The sequence below is a fragment of the Falco cherrug genome, chromosome 5 (genome assembly GCF_023634085.1).
Source record: "Falco cherrug isolate bFalChe1 chromosome 5, bFalChe1.pri, whole genome shotgun sequence".
In the NCBI taxonomy this organism is placed as follows: Eukaryota; Metazoa; Chordata; class Aves; order Falconiformes; family Falconidae; genus Falco; species Falco cherrug.
Genome location: NC_073701.1, coordinates 36,735,969 through 36,752,416, shown reverse-complemented (window position 1 = coordinate 36,752,416; position 16,448 = coordinate 36,735,969). Strand labels below are relative to the sequence as shown.

Genomic DNA, 16,448 nt, shown 5'->3' with positions numbered 1-16,448 from the left:
ACTTTTGCACCACAGCAAGAATTTAGGCAGCCAAAGTGACAGGTTCAGCTGTTGCTGAAGCAGCATTTCATTAGCTTAATCCCAAATCAGTGGAACCTCCCCATAACATGCTACCTTTTTTTTTTTTTTTTTTTTTTTCCAATCCAGCCTTTTAATAGCTTCCCTTCAGCTACTGGCTGTCATTCATCTGCAGTATTACATCTTCGTTTGAACTGCTTTCTCTCTCCCACTAGTGTCCCTTTTGTCTGGTGTTCATTCACTCCATCCCCAACTCTCTTAGTGTTTAAATGGCTGAATGGAACAGGTCAGAGACAGAGAACTTTCTGTCTGCTTTAAGATCAGAGCCAGCACCTGAACTTTGTGGCAGGTGGCTGACAATAAGCAGAAGGTTCCGTTTTCCCCCTGGACTGTATAACACTGTCATACTATGTTATATTGCTAGCATGGTATACATCAGGTCTGACATGGACTCCAGAAACCAAGGTCTGCATTTGCCCCTGGAAATCTAGAATTTCCAGCTTCCATTCCCTAAGGCTATCTAGTACCCTGTTATCCCTTCCTCTCCTTCAGGGCCAAACTGACCACTGTCCATGTGTAAAACACATCATAATCAGATCCTCCTTCCCCAGTATTTATGGTCTAAAGGTTTGTTACAATTGGCCTGGAAGTGAAAGACTATTCTCCTATACTCCTTCCATTCCTAAACCTTTCACTCTTACCATATTGAGGGTGGGGAATGAGTTTCTTAGTTCTGGAAAGCTTCTTAGCATCCAGAGCCAAAATGAGGGCTCATGCCTGCAGGGGAATCGAGCACTATGATTTCATCCCACAAAGCGCATGATTAACTTTAGGCATATAAATGATTTTTCTTATTGGGCATAAACTCATTAACCATGTGCTCCAGGGTGCTACTGGACGGAGATCAAAGAGTTCAACATCACTGCAGGGAGGAAACCCAGGAGAGGAAAGAGCAGGAAGACTTTACCAACATCCTGGTTCTTCACATACAGGTATTCCACTAAGGTTTCCAGGCAGGCAACCACAGCTTGAGAGAGCAGCAAGTCTTTCTGAAATACCAAAAGGGGAAAGAAGAAGAAAAAAAGCCCCAAAAGAGTCAACAGCTATTGCAAGAGGAAAATGCATAAAGTGGCAGGATCTGAAGAGCATGCAGCGCAGGAAAATAACACCCTTCATCTCCTTCACAGGATGTAACATGCTGCAAATTATCTGTCACGTCAAGGAGCCAGACAAAGGCATGACTAGTTATCCTGAGACTAAAAAAATAATTAAGTAACAGCCTCCAAAGAATAAAAGATGGGAGCCCAACATCGCTTGAGAGAGTTAAATGTAAACTGATGTACTACCCCTGGAGCTCAACATCACTTGAGCAAATTAAATGTAGACTGATGTACTACCCCCTAAAGCACCTTGCCAGGAGCATGGGGGAGGGACTGGGATTTGTTACACTTTTCCCACCTCTGTCCTATGGGTGTGCTGTCCCTGCAGAGCAGGAGATGGGAAAACAGAGATCATCATTAGTACACAGAATTTCAGCTATCCAGTTCAGCAGCAGGAAGTACTGCATAGCTTGATTTACCTTCTTTCTCACTGCACCATGCTGCAGCAAGAACATTTTCCCTCCTCCTCATCACATGTCTGTAAGGGGTGGAAAACGCAGGCAGAAAAAAAAAAACAAAACCAGGCAGCCCCTTAGGTTCTGCAACAGGGTGGGCTCTTGTGTTAGTGTTCCTGCTTGAAACCCAACACTAGTGTTGTTCCAAAAGTCACATTTTATATACCTGCAACTGGACATGCACCAAAAGGTTCTGCAAACTGACAACAAGCGAGAAGACCTGGTGCGTGGCAAGGGGGTGCAAGGCAGCATCCTGCAGTGATGATGGCTGTGGTTGCGTAGCACCTGGGGCTGTGTTGTGGCCAACGATCACCAGCAGAGAAGAGAAGTTCTGTTGCAGGACAGCTCTCAGGAACTGCATGATGCTCACTAGACAGGGAGCCACTTGTTAGTGTGTGTCAATGCTTTCCTCTCCCCCACCCTGTGTGTTGGTGCCCGTGCAATAGCACAGAAGAGAGTGAAGAGAAAAAATCTGGGCTTAAGGGCCCACCAGTTTCCCAGCAGTTGCTGACAGCTGCAGACAGGAATGGCAACATGAGTTCCCTTGTTCATCGTCTCCTTGTGAGACACTATCCCTCCCAGTTCATGCTCAGTTCCTGATGTCACTACCAAACTCCAAGGAGAGATTTGTCCAAACACAGCAGAACTCCAGAGTTCCCTTCTGCCCTTTCTCACCACCAGTTACATATCTGCAAAGCCAAACGGACCAAAGCTTCCAGGCTCCCACCAGCACCTCCACTACCCCATTCCACAGTCACCACTTCTCCCTTGTTGCTTGTAATATGGTACTAGTGGCTGCTTCCAGTCAAATCCCTGTAACAGATGCAAAATACCTAACAGTAGGATTGGCTTCTTCTTCCTGAAGATGACTGCATTCAGGACTTCCGTTAGGTCTAGAGAGAGTGTCTGGTGAACCTAGACGAGAATGAACAACAGTGCTCATTTGGACCAGGTAAAAAGCTCCTTTACATACTTCCAGTCCTTAGGCACTACCCCACGATGACCACTGAAGAACAAGGATCAGCAACAGGGTCTCAGGAGTCTGACTCAGAAGGGCGAGTTACACCACTGGGCCCTCAAGTTTCACTCACCACCAGCTGCCAGCCATGTACAGCTTCCAAACCACAGTGCAACTTGTGTGCCTGTCACGCCCTCACTACTCCCTGCAGGCTGTCTGGGACATGGCTGTCAAGACTGCTGAGCACATGAGGTAGCAAGAAGAGCCATCACCAAACACGGCTGTACCTCACACAGCGAGTCAGCAAGACTGAGGAACCAGGCAGTCAAAAGTCACCAGTGACAAAAATCTGTCCCTGCCTGCTGGAGCTGGGAAGCCTGCAGAGAGTCCAGGGTTAGGAACTACAGCATAGGTGAAGGAAGCAGAGGAGGTTAGGGACTTGGGAACTAGGGGAAACAGGAAAGGTGGCCTTGAGAGGGCAGTCTGCAACTGACACAGCAATCCAGCAGATCTGGATCTGGCAGAGCCCCAGAAAGGTTCAAGCTCTTCAGTAAGGCAGAGAGTTGGCATGGGAGGGCAGGCATAAGGACCACAGAGATGACTCCTTCAAACCATCTTCTGAAGACAGAAATGTTCAACAGAAGAGTCCTAGCAACAGGGTGACAGTGATGATTTGTTTGCCAAAGGCTTTAATAGCCTACCATCCATGACCTGTGTTTATCCACAGGCTTCTACTAAAGCCAGTAGCAGTGACAGTTAAGCCACAAGCTTGCTACGGCCAGGCAAGTCCTCGCTATTAATGTAGGAGATGAATGTGGCCATTTCTCGGAGCCATTGTTTCCCTCTACAAAAGGGAGGGGAACCTGCAGGGTCAGGGAGACAGCCTGGCATCAGCTCACATTTACAGACATGAAGGCCAAAGGCTCTCTTACAAGGGCCTTCAGGATGTTTTGTGGAGCTTCAGCTATACTGAACAGCAGAAAGCAGCAAGAGAAGTGAGTCTTCCTTTTATCCCCCCTCTCCTTTTCCCTCAGCAGACCAGAAACACTGAAGCAGCCTTGAACCACTTCCATTTGCTACCTGTATCTGTAGCTTTTTTCCCCATCTCTGGTGCAAGGATTCTGGAATGCACATCATAGCACATCAAGCCAGTAAGGTATCGCTGAAGCCAAACAACAGGTTTATAAACCGCTAAATGATTGCACTTCAAGGATCGATATGAGCTGAGTCACTCCCAGAAGGTGAAGCTCAACACTAGCCACTAGAATTTAATCCCTTTTGGGACTGGCACAACACTGACTATGCAGACACAGCCCTGACTTGGAAACTGAGAAGGTAAATTGTAGAGCAAGGATGGGCAGGTCTGACTACGCATCACATAGTAACACAGCTGACAGTCCATACAAGTCCCATGCTCTAAGACCTAAGCAGAGGCAGCTCACCCGTGAAGTGACAGGTGCAGACTTTGGTCTGGGATGGCCTTTTGCAAAACATCTTCTCTCAGCATTAGAAAACCAACACTTGTCCCTCCATGCAGATGCTCACGTGTGGTTAATGTGGTTAATGTGATTACACATCTGCAAATAGGTGTACCACCTCCCAAAGAACATGCTCTGCTGGGCATAAGTGCAAGAGCAGAGCTCACAGCTCATGACAGGCTGTTTACCTGCATATCAAGAGAGGGAGAAGCGCCTGGGTAGATACTTCAAAAGGTAACATTATCCCCTGTGTTGGCATTAGAAAGTGCTTCCCTTGAAGCTGTAATTCTAATATCAGCTGACAACTCCTGCTTAGATGTCCTGTCAGACTGCAAATCATCAAATACAATTACAGCTGCCCACACTCATAAGAGCTTGCTAATATTGAACACTTACTTGCCAATAATAGGTTTGGATTTTGACTGCTCCACTATTGATCGTTTTAGTAACAAGAAAGTACCTTACAACATGGGAGCTGTGTCTCCCACCCCCCAGCCTTCCCTTGAGAAAGGCCTTAAAATGTATTTTGCTCTGTCCTGAAGTGGGAAGTGATTTGGATTACGAGGGCTGTGTATGTACTTTCCCCCCCAAGAATTCTGCCCCTCTCTTAACTCTCCAGTGATTCAGGTCTCAGCCTTCAGCAACATGCTAGCTTCCAGTCCTGCTTCAGAAGTGCAGCAGGGAGTAACTTGTGGATGATAGCAAAAGAGCAACCAAGGCAAGCAGATTCCAGGCAAACCACTTTCCTCTGCTAAGGAAGATTTTTTCGAATTTTTTTTGTTTGTTTAAGGTTTAGCCATTCCCTGGATCTGAACACTAGAGAGGTTCTAACCTCAGTATTGTAGCGGTGCTGATAAAGTAAGAGGGATGCAACCAACAGCCATCCAGAGCACAGCAAGGCATCTTCAGATGACAGGTAAGTAGGTTCAGAGGGAGGGGACCACAACCAGGTGCACTCTAGAATCTTCTGCAGGAGCTCTAGCAAGGGCACATCGGAGAGCAGCACAGCCACTGCTGTGTGGGAGAAACATAATCAGAGAGACTGATGGGATGGCACAGGTTAAACCAGCTTGACAAGCAGAAGAGAAGCACAGAGCACACCCCTGCTGCAGTGAGGCAGTCTCAGCTGCCATGGCTCATCAGGGTAAGGCTACCCAGCTATGCTGGTATTCATCTCCTCCAGCAAAAGCGACTGCTTGTCCAGCTAATAAAATGACTAGCCTTCAGCTAACACAGCTGGAAGGTTGGTTAGAGCTGTTCTCTGTTATTGTTTAATTTTTGAACCATGGCAATACCAGAACATTTCGAACAAGGCACCAAATGCCCACTGCTGTGTTTTACGAACAAGAAAAATACAGTGGTTCTGTCTCTCAACAGCCAAATTCTTGAATCATCAAAAGGCAGCAAAAACAAACACAACCAAAAAAAATCTCTCAACCTAGAAAACCGCATCCCAAATACAAAATGGTCTTTGTTAACTGTGATGCTGCATCTGGAAGGGGAAAAATCTCCCTTACCTGCTGAGACAATTAGAATACAGTCTCTTATGGCCACGCCACAACCTCACTGAGGTTAACTGAGAAATCAATACAATTTTGCCTCACCTCTCTGTTGACTACAAGGTGTTGTCTGATGAAGGCTCCAGTACAGAAAATTCAAGGATGGCTGCAGGAGGTCAGTGTCTGTCGGCCTGCATTTCCCACAGAGATTACTGACTGGAAACAAAAGAACATGCATAACACAGACACCAACATAACAGAGCACCTCAGCACAAGAAAGAAATCAGTCAGTGAGGAGAGAATTTGGACAAGAGTGGTACAACTTGAAGTAAAAATGAACAGAGCATGGTACGCACAAAGCAACAGGCAGCTGCCCTGGAGTGTTTGTTTTATACTGGACAGTGCAGTGGAGGATGATAACAAGGAGCGGGCGAACAGAAAAGGGTCTGTTAAAGGGCATATACCACACTGGGCAGAATCCAAGAGCAACAGACTGTAAGTTACCTGTTTCCACAGAGTGAGTTTGATCCTAATACTAGGTCAACCACACACAGCCACGTGCCTGTATCACATGGTGATCAGACTGGGGAATGGCATGGTGAGCTGTGCTCCTCCACTCTCACCAACTCTGCTCACACTAGGAATAAATGCGCCGTGTTTGCTGTAAGCACAAAACGCTTAGGAACAATAGCAAGAGTTTGAGAGGTAAATTCAGGTCTCAGGGCTCAGCAAAACTGTCATAAGAGATCTTTTGAAGAGTCTTAAAGTCTGAGTAAGCAATTCTCAAAAAATGCAAATCAACACTCCTCCCCACACCTCTTCCATCTACGAGCTGGTTTCACATAGGCCTCATCAGAGAGTACCTTGCACACTCATCCCTGAAGGACGTAGCCTGGGGAGCCAAGCTGGGAATGAAGGGGGTGGCTGCAGCAGGGAGAGAGTTGCGTTGAAATATACAGAACAGAAAGCAAGAGCAAAAGGAGCTTGTGACTCCTGGGAGCAGCTGAGCTGTGCTCTGAATCTGCAGCAGTGAGCAAGGCTGGTATAAAGAGGACAGGCTTCTTTCACACCCCCAGTTCCCTTCACTAACAAATGTCTGAGAAACACTGTTTCTTTACAAGGGCAACACAGGCAGCCCTGAGACACAGAACATTTCAAATTGAAGGGGATTGTCCTTCAAAGTCTGCTGGAGAGATCAATTTGTCAGAGCAGGGAAGAAATGAGAGGATAGATCAACTGAACTTCCTCCTAGTAGCTATTCTTTTTCATAGCCTGCATGAACCTCCAATAGCCAAGTAAGAAGGGAGAAGTTATCAAGTAAGGATCACCAGATGAGAGAGCACCTCATGGTATGGTGAGTAAACAAACACAGCCCACTCTTCTGTGTCTCTGAGGTGGAGTGGGCAAGTCCTGCAGCTGGTTGTAACCCATATGCTCTGGACTCACACTCCAGGGAAAGCCCAGGTTTGCTAGGCTGCTGGTCCCTGGTGGCTGGTACACAGGACACCTCTGTGGCCTGAATCCCACAGGATTGTGTTAGCAAGTGTGGACAAGAAGGGATGATTCAGGAAGCACATCAGCAATACTGTCATGTGCCAAGTCAACAACAGTCACAGACCCTGAAATCATGTCATGGCCAGGGGAACACTTTGGTCATCTTGTGAGGTTTCAGACAACAAATGTATCGTAAAAGCAAGAGGAAGAGAACCTGGGTTTTATTGACTGGACTGATAACCAGGGCTCTTTACAATGTCCTGGCTATGAAAGTACCTCGAAGCAACCATAACTGTAACGCAAGGTACACCTTCTCTCAAAGGACAAAGAGCCAGCCCCTAATCATCTTATGGAACAATTAACAAACACAGATCAAAGCCCTCTGGGAGAAGATAGACGCTCACTCACCCTGATGAAGCAGCTTGAAGTCTGTGCTGTCCAGCTCCCTCACACCCTTGCTCCGCAGCTGCACCAGGAAAAGGAGGGTCAGCAAAACAGGCAGGTTCCTGTTAGCTAAGAAGGGCACAGACAGCTTAGCTTGTCAGTGAACTCTAAACTGTTGGATGTTAAAGCGTGCCAAGAACTGCTAATTTTCTGGCTCAGGAATGACAGTGGATTAGGAGAGGAAGTATTCCCCCTTTCCACATGCACACACACAGAGTCCCAAATTCACTCTCTTCTCTGCAGTTCCCTCTGGATCAGGCCCCCTCCTTGCTGATGTGGGTTGGCCTGAGTTACATGCTGGATCCTGCCAACACCGTTCTAGGAACAACCAGAAAAGAGGGGGGAAAAAAGGAGGCCAGGATCATTTACACCCATAGTGAACCTTGTAAGAGGCATGGTCACCAACACTCAAATCGATGCCACTAATAAGCCAGAAGTCATAAGCCCTTTCTAAGTGCCCTCTTCCCATTTATTTGACCATCACTGGCAGCCCAAGCTCTGACAGCAGCCCAGCACCTTAGAGCACTTGGCTGCACAGGGTTTGTTCTCTTCCATCTTGTGAGGCTGGAAAAGGCTGTCCATCCCGCCCCACAGGGCAGATCAGAGACAGCAGAAGTGAGAGCCCACACAGCATGTCTGTATGTGAGGAGAAAGGAGCTGCTTAGACTACCAGCTCCCCAGGGCAACCCCTCCCTAGTATATTCAGTCTTCTGCAGCACTGTAAACAGGTAAAGATTTTGTATTGCGTATAGCAATACCTACAGCAAGCAAGCCTCCAGAAAATATCTTCACAAAGGCTCAGGAATTTTCAGTTTTGAGGAGGAAACATTCACAGGCATCTTTAATGTTAATATATTCTTGATGGAGTCCCACTGTTGGGCCACCTTCTTGTCTAAGAGCAAGCTACTGTTTGAACAGGGATGTGGATCCCCTGGACTTACCTGCCCCAGACCTCACAGAGAGCTGCCTGTGGGCTGGGAAACAAGGAAGTCATGTCTCCAGAGTACATCTGGTGTTTGACTTTATCCATGGGGCTGCCAGGGACTCGGTTAATGAGGAAGAGGAGCTGGGGATATTAGTGGCAGCAGAAAGGCTCAAATCTTGCAAAAAACCCTCTAGCCTAGTGTCCTGTCTCTGTCACCAGTGGTTTGGAGTAATAGATGTGACTCCTGCAATAGGGAATGGACAATTCACCTCCCTGCAGCCTCTGGCACCCCTGATCAGCAACAGAGGGACACCACAAGTCCAAATGGGCACAATTCCAAACAAGGTCAGATCTAGCAGATGCCAACATAGCCTTCTTCATCCATAATCTTGTAGCTTTACGCTCCACCATGCTCCTGCTTTAAATCCTCCCTCTTCTCCAGTCTACTGATTATCCTGGAGGTAAGGCAAAAACACTTTCCCTCTTGTTTCCATCCCAATGGCTGCACAGCAAAACACCCCAAATAGAGCGGGGCTGTTAAAAGTGTCAGCGGCCCTCTCAGGAACAAGTAAAAGCTGTGCTGGGGCCCCATCCTAGGGGGGGGCAGGGACATCCTACCACTGCTTGCTCTTTCAGTTCATGCTCACAGGCTGCTTTGCACAGCACCTTTCACAATGGGACAACAGTCCCAACTCCACAGCCAGGACTAGTAAGGAAAACAGAGGGATTTCCCCCAGTTGCAACTCTGCTCTGAGAAATTTAATAGAATTATGAGATTTGGTGATACTACGGTTCCTGCTTGGGGATCAGTATCATGAAAGATTCAAATTATCTCTTCCCTTGGTCTCTGCGCCCTGGGAACCCAGCGTATTCAGGCACACCTTGCACACAGAAAAGGCAAAAAGGAGGACCTTTTTCAGTCACCAGTTGAACCCCTGTTCAAGTTGATTTACCAGCACAACTCTCCACTTGAACACTTACAGCAGTATAAGAAAACCTTGCCTTCATTTAACAATCACAGTTTGAAGCCAGAATAACCTAAATTAGAAAAAGACTCTCACTTCAAAATAAGAATCTCTGGAAAAGAAAACTAAAACAGTACAGTTCTGTCTGCAAATTTCCTCATGCAGAAGAGTACTGAAGCTACATCAGCAGTTCAAAACCAATTTATCCTGGACTGCAACCCCTCAGCCATCTACCCTGCTAGTTGATCTTACAGCAAAACCAAGTCACAGCGGAGGTCACCTTGTAAAGAGGCTGAGCTGCTCTCTACCAGCAACTGCTGCAGAATCTGAAGGAACTGACTCCGGAGGAGGTCACAGACAAGAACATCCTCATTTCTTTCCAAGAAGGTCCTTAGAGTCATCAACACCTTCCAAGCCACCTCCACAGAGCTTGAGCAGACCAGGTCCTGTGAGGGAAGCAGAACACACATGACCTTTCTGCCCTGATTAGGCAGAAGTCATTGCTATTTAATACTGTTACGCTAATCTGCTGCCTTGGGAAACAGCCTAATAAAAGCACCATTCAGATTAAGTATGTTCTGATTAAATAGAGAACTGAATAAAGCAGTCGCCTGAATAAAGAACTGTCATCTAATAGGCACCTCTGAGTAATATTCCGTTTAAAGGATGCATTTCACTATGTAAATCCTGTCCAGCACACAACTCTAGGGGTAACATACATTTAAGGTCAAGATTTTAGACAAGTGGAATCCTAAAGCTAGTGCCCTGTTTCCAAAAGCACAGAGCCTCTGGCACTTATGGTCTCCTTGTTGTTTAGAAAAATCAGGTTGCATATTGAAGATGCTTACCTAAAATCAAGCTTGTGAGTCAGTCCACAGTTACTCATTTTCAAAAGGCTGGCAGCCTTCTACCTGCAGTAGCAACATAACAGCTAAACTGCACGATATGTACATAAACCAGACAAGTAATCACTCAGTCACGGAAAATGGAAGAGTCACGTACACCACGTTCAGCCCACGAGCATGCTTCTTGACTACAGAGCTCTGTCTGGAGTCTCTGCGCTGAATCCCACAGCCAGTAGCCTTAATTTGGGCATAGTTCTGTTGTTAAGGTGTTTAACATTAAATTCACCTGCACAGATGTACAGATGCACTTCCATAAAGATTAGGCAGAAAATGTCTGGTGGTGCTGACATAGTATGATCATCTCAACACACATTTCGTCAGCACTACTTTTCCTTTCCTCCCTGAGTAGTCCTGGCTACCGCACTGCAAATGGTACAGCTGAAAGAGGTAAACAGAAAACTGGCCTCAGCAACCAAGCCTACAGCCTGCCACAACCGCCCACTGTGTTTTCCAGCTGGCTTCTCCCTATCACACAGTAGTCATGCATCCAGGCTGGGATGATGGAGAGGAAAAAGCTGTGGGACCCCATACCCAAGGAAAACAGTTAAGGTAAGAACAGGTTGCCTGTGCCAGAAAATCCTCTCTAGTTCTGAGCCTGATTCTTGACCATATCTGAGACCTCCAGGAATAACGGGCTGGGAGACGTCTGCACAATCAGCTCTGCTGACATAGATTTGCTCCATATAACATTCAGGAATGTAACCTAACGTCAGTCAGCCTACCTCCATTCTCCAAAAGAGTGGCTCAGATCTGGAGCATGAAGACAAGTGGGACAGTGTGTGATCACGACTACATTCCCCCCAAGATGAACACACAGCACAAAATGGCACTAACCAAAGGCCACAGCCTTCCTGGTCCTGGAAAATGCATCACTGTATTAACATCTTCCTTCCTACTGAGAAGCTCAAGGTCTCAGAAGAAGCCACTAACCATCTGTTCTATCTAATCCAGACAATTATTAAAAGCAGATAAGTGAATAAATCATCCTTGGAAGGATATTCAGTTTTGTTTCACTGTACCATGCAGAGGCCTTTCCATTTTACTTGTGCATTCTCAGGCTGAGGTTATTCACCTCATAAGTTTTCTGTACATCTACCAGTATATTTATCCCAGGATATTGCACTGTTTTATTAGCCCATCTAAATTCAGATTGATTATGCTCTTCCCGAACTGAAAGGTGAATTGTCAAAGCCTGTGATTTATTGCAACTCACTTTAAAGATCAGGACAGAGCTAAATTAATTTATTTCTGCAAGAGCACATGGCAAGACAGTAAAGGGAAAGCAGGAATGCTGTACCATTCAGGGAAGGAGCCACTGTTTCTCTTTTGCTTATTGACAGCCTTGTGATGTATACATCTGCTTCAGTTTATGGAGTGAAAGGTTCCAGAACTACTGCCAAAGGTAACAGCATAGTTAACTGATAATGTCAACTCATTGATCACTTTTACTAATGCTCTGCAATGGTATCAAATGCCTGAATGTTGCTACCTACTCTGCAGTATCACCCTAACTGCGAAAGGGATCTTGCCCTATGCAAAAGCCCTCCTGTCAGCCATTTCAGTAACCTGAGATACTGAAATTTACTTCATAGCCTCTTAGATCAGGAAAAATACATGCCAGTCTGTAATGCCCGATGGGAATCCACTCAGAATCAAGCCTCGTTTCTTCACTGTCTGCTGACATGGGTTTCTATTCTCAATGATACATAGTTTTAATTTCTCTAACAGACTAGAGAAGAACCATCACAGCTCTTAGCTTTTGTCCTTAACAGGCAAATCTTGTGGTCTTGTGTGGAAATGTTAGCAGGTATTTACTATGTGACTGGCTGAACAGTCATGGGACAAGTGGCCACTGACAGGGAGGGGTGACAGGGCAGGTGGGAAAGGTGGAAGTGAGAGAAGGCCTCTGAGCAGCTGTCAGGACCTGGATTCTGTCATCATTACATAAGTTAACAGAGCTTATTATACCAGCTAAAGGCAAACATACTAGTCCTGCTACTTCAAGGCCCCCTTCTCCCCTGCACTGATTAATTTTCCCTGTCCCAAGTTTTTTATTTTGTCTTTTAAGAGCAATAAAACGTGCTACTTGCAGTCCTGAAAACTCAAGAGTACTGCAAAAATCTCTGACAAGACTCTCCAGTCAAAACCAAACAAGATTAAACTCCCAAGCAAACAGAAAGCTGTGCCTTCAAGACTTGTTCTCTGCACCCTGCTTTTTCAAAGTTCTTTGTTTGTCATACCCTTCTCATCTACCAGTAGTAAACCATTGCTCCCATTAGCAAAACAGCTTCCTGAAAGGCTGACAGAAGAATCTGGAGTACCAAACTGTGTATCTGGATAGAGAAAGTAATAGGGTTTTTCATGGCGTACATTAGCAACACCCATCAGATCCCTTCCCAAACTCTCTAAAGATCCCTCTCTAACACAGTGGATGGATGACAGAGAAAGAGCTAACACACATACACAGTCCCACTTTCCATACCAGGCTTCCCCAGGAGGTGGAAGCCCTTCTAGCAGACTCCTTGGCCTCATAACAACACTAAGAGCTTTAGGAACCAAAAAGTCCCCTAAATCAGGGCCAGGGTAGTAGCCTGTCCTTATGAAAGTCACATACCAGTAAAATAAGTAAAATGCTGGAATTGCTCTTCAGAATGGGAAGTACCAGGTTAACACTGTTCAGCTGATCAGACACACCAAAACCAGCTTCTTCAGTCTCAGGTTGCTTGCAGTCTCCCCAAGAAAACCAGAGTTGAAGGACTTGGCGTCCAAATCTCCCCATAAGCTCAGGGTAGTGCAGGAAGAATTTCAGCAGGAGAGGGCAATGGACATAGACCAAGCTCAGATCTGGAAGATTATCCAGGATCCTCCTTATGGCACACAACGACCTCTGGTAAGTGCAGGGGAGGGAAAGGGGGAGGGGGAGAGAGAACAAAACAATCACTAGATACTGAATATCAAAAAGCTGAAGTGATGAGAGTTTACTCTGAGAAACAGTCACACTGCCTTTTAAGTAGACAAATGTATCAGTTAAACATAATTTTGTGAAGCCTATTTGCATCACAAAGGCTAAGGAACTTGTAGGCTTTGTACAGCACTCAAAGCTGTGCAGCAGCAAACAGCCATATGGGAACACTACAAAACCTGCTGCAGAGGCTGTAGATGTGTTCAGGAGACTGAAGCTATGAAATGTATTATATTCCATACGTGAATTCATAGCCTATCCAATGCATTTACACTTCCCACACATACACAAGTTTATTCAGTCAAATCTATATTCCCTAGTGGCTTTTCATAGTTAACTTCCCAGAGTGCAGATGCACTGCACACTCTTCACTCATTCACCACTCACCACCTACGTCAAAATACTTTCTGCAAGAAGGTTGATGGGAGTGGGGAGAAACTTTAGCTTTAACAAAAAGAGCCCAAGAGGTAGCAACGAAATCTTCTTTTACCATGTCCAGGGCTTTGTCTTTGTCCTGACAGGCAGCAAGGAGGTAAAGTGCAGCTCTGAGTATGTATGGAGGGGGACAGTCTCCATGGTCCTGGGCTGACAGGAGGAAATTTCTTATGGCTAAAAATAATTCTGCATCTGGGACAAACCTGCGTTCAAGGAGGTTGGAGTGGAATCAATAACATTAGGGATGCCTTACCCTCCAATACATGATACGTAATGGTCACAAAACCACTTGCCTTGTATACTCTTGGCTCACCTGTCCCCAACGGTGTAGGCAAAGTATAAGAGTAGTATGAAGCAGTGCTGGTGGCTGCAAAGAGACTGATCCAAAGAGAAGGGCTCAGGGGTTTCAGCCAGGAGGAGAAGGCTTTCAGCAATGGTGTAGTTTAATTGAGGCAGACCCTTCTGCAGGAGCTCAGATATCTCTTGCTCTAGAAATAAAACTAATATGAGCAGGCAGGAAGTGAGGAATGTCTATGACAAAGCAGGGTGGAACAGAGGGGTGGAAACATCTGCCTGCCCTAATTCAAGCACATTAAATTAGGGAAGCTCCTGATGTAAGAAATATCAAAGCCAACCTACTACCCCACAACCTGCATACAGCAAGCGCACCTCTCTGATTTGGCATGAATGGAGATGTGAGACCTGATGTAACAGAGCTGGCTTTAATGATGAAAAGACATTTCTGTCTGAGGTTCCCAGGTCTTTGCTGATGCTGCCTGTATGGTGAACAATCACTGCCACTGGGAAAAGTGGCTTTTGTGATGCAGAAACTTTCATCTCATTCATTAGGGACTTACTTATTATGGAAAGTTAACAGTATAGACAGGAAATCTTTATAGAGTATGCCTGAGGAAAAAATGACCTTAATCTGCAGATATGGGTGACTATGTGGCAAGTAATATTGTTTCAATTAAGCCATGCACAGTTCTGCTAATAAATGTCACCACGTAACCAAAACGATAGGCAGATGAAACACATTCTTTCAGGTAGGGTTCCAAACTCTTCAAAAGGCACTCTCTGAGTGTTACTTCCTTGCTGGACCAGCTTAAAAAAAAAGCTGGGGAAAAAAAATTATATTTCTAGATAGAGCTTATGTGTATCCTCCATTCCCTCTTCCTTTGTCTTTTATTATTATTATTATTATTTTTGCACCTATTGCCTAAATAGAGGGTGGCAGGGTCTCAAACTAAATGAAGCAATTTGTCTCTTTCCCCACACTTGCCCTCCTGAGAAGAAGTTCTTTCCTTCACTGTGGCAGAGTAAAGGCTCAGGCACAAGCTGCAGAGGAAGCTGGAACAGGCCTGATTCAAGGCAGGGTTACTGTGAAGAAGAGCAGAAATATACAGTGAAGAAGGCTAAAAACATCCTCTTCATATCTCTAATATCACACATTGTCTGCCAGAACCTCAGTTTACTGAATGACCACATACAAGCACCTGCCCCATCACAGAAAGACTCCAGGAGCCAAACTGGGCTTCCAGGAAAATGAGGAGCTCCTAACGACATTCAGCTCACATATGTGGTGGGTGTGCATGGTAACAACAGTGAATGTGTTTGCATACCTTGGGACAATATGAATATGGTGGGGTACTCTCAAAATCATCACACCTGGTATATACAGGGAGTCCTGTAAGGGCAGGACTCCTAACACTGCAGGGAATGGGAGGTGTTTGAGGGTGCCTCCCCATACTCAATTCCACCGGCAAACACCAGTAAGGAGATTTTGTAGCAATCATGTTTCCAGCGATGAACAATGAAGAATGCAAAAACATTAACTAAAAGGGTGAGAACAGCTCTATTTCCAGGTACTTCTCTCTTCTCCAATGATTTCCTTGCAGAACAGGGCATAACCAAATATCTTCACTCTGTAACCCTTGGTACTCCACACTACTGTATTCAGAGGCCTAGATCACTCCCCACACACAACCATTCACAGGCGTAAATCTCCCCACTCTAAGTTCCTGGACTAGGGGTGCTGTATATTTTGTTTACTCTTTTAATGAGGTGCAGTCACAGGAAAGAGGAGGTAAAACATCTCTGCAGACCCCCAGAGAGTCTCCTCAGGTGCTCCTCAACATAGCCACTGATACAGAAGACCCTTTGCAATGTATGCTGTTGAAGTCTTCCTTCTCCGTCACATTTCTTACATGTTACAACACCACAAGGAACAAATATAGTGGTATATGTGCCTAGGAAGCCAGAGTTCAGATGGAACTGATGCTGCTGTTACATCTTTTCAAAACTCCCACTGATCTGACTACTCCAAAGTCAGGCTACTTTGTCTCTCTCTGCACGGCTCATGATAGAGCACAGAATTCTCACAATGCTGTGTAAATCCACCTGCCCCTTCCCAACTGCTTCTCCCTTCTCCCACGCTCAGCTTTGCCATTGTTAGTTACCATCTACATTTTGCAGAAATACAACCACTCTTGGGTCTTTCAGCCTCCCATATTGCCTCATCAGGTGCATTAGATAAGGCATGATCTGCTTTCCTATCTGGAAATTTTCAACTCACTCACAATACACAAATCACAATACCTTTGTAAAGAGCAAAATCTGGCCTTCAGTTCCAGAGTCAGTCGGATGAAGGAGGAGGATGCTAGACAGAAAGCAAGACAGAACATGTATGACAAGGGAAAAGAGTAGGCAGGTCCTATAACCATCCCCACACATCTCCATGCAAACCTGGT

At 45.7% G+C, this 16,448-nt stretch overlaps 1 protein-coding gene across 1 annotated transcript in view; it reads right to left on the bottom strand.

The window, feature by feature from the left end:
• MEI1 (meiotic double-stranded break formation protein 1) overlaps positions 1-16,448 on the bottom strand; it is a 39,242-nt gene that overhangs the window by 4,176 nt on the left and 18,618 nt on the right. The window contains exons 16-27 of the mRNA XM_055712579.1: positions 16,297-16,357; positions 14,981-15,078; positions 14,012-14,186; positions 13,754-13,901; positions 12,916-13,188; positions 9,677-9,842; positions 7,471-7,575; positions 5,674-5,784; positions 4,902-5,083; positions 2,467-2,548; positions 1,800-2,002; positions 986-1,067 (exon numbers count right to left, since the gene is read on the bottom strand). Of these exons, the coding sequence (XP_055568554.1) occupies positions 986-1,067; positions 1,800-2,002; positions 2,467-2,548; positions 4,902-5,083; positions 5,674-5,784; positions 7,471-7,575; positions 9,677-9,842; positions 12,916-13,188; positions 13,754-13,901; positions 14,012-14,186; positions 14,981-15,078; positions 16,297-16,357 (1,686 nt within the window). The remainder of the gene's footprint in view (positions 1-985; positions 1,068-1,799; positions 2,003-2,466; positions 2,549-4,901; positions 5,084-5,673; positions 5,785-7,470; positions 7,576-9,676; positions 9,843-12,915; positions 13,189-13,753; positions 13,902-14,011; positions 14,187-14,980; positions 15,079-16,296; positions 16,358-16,448) is intronic.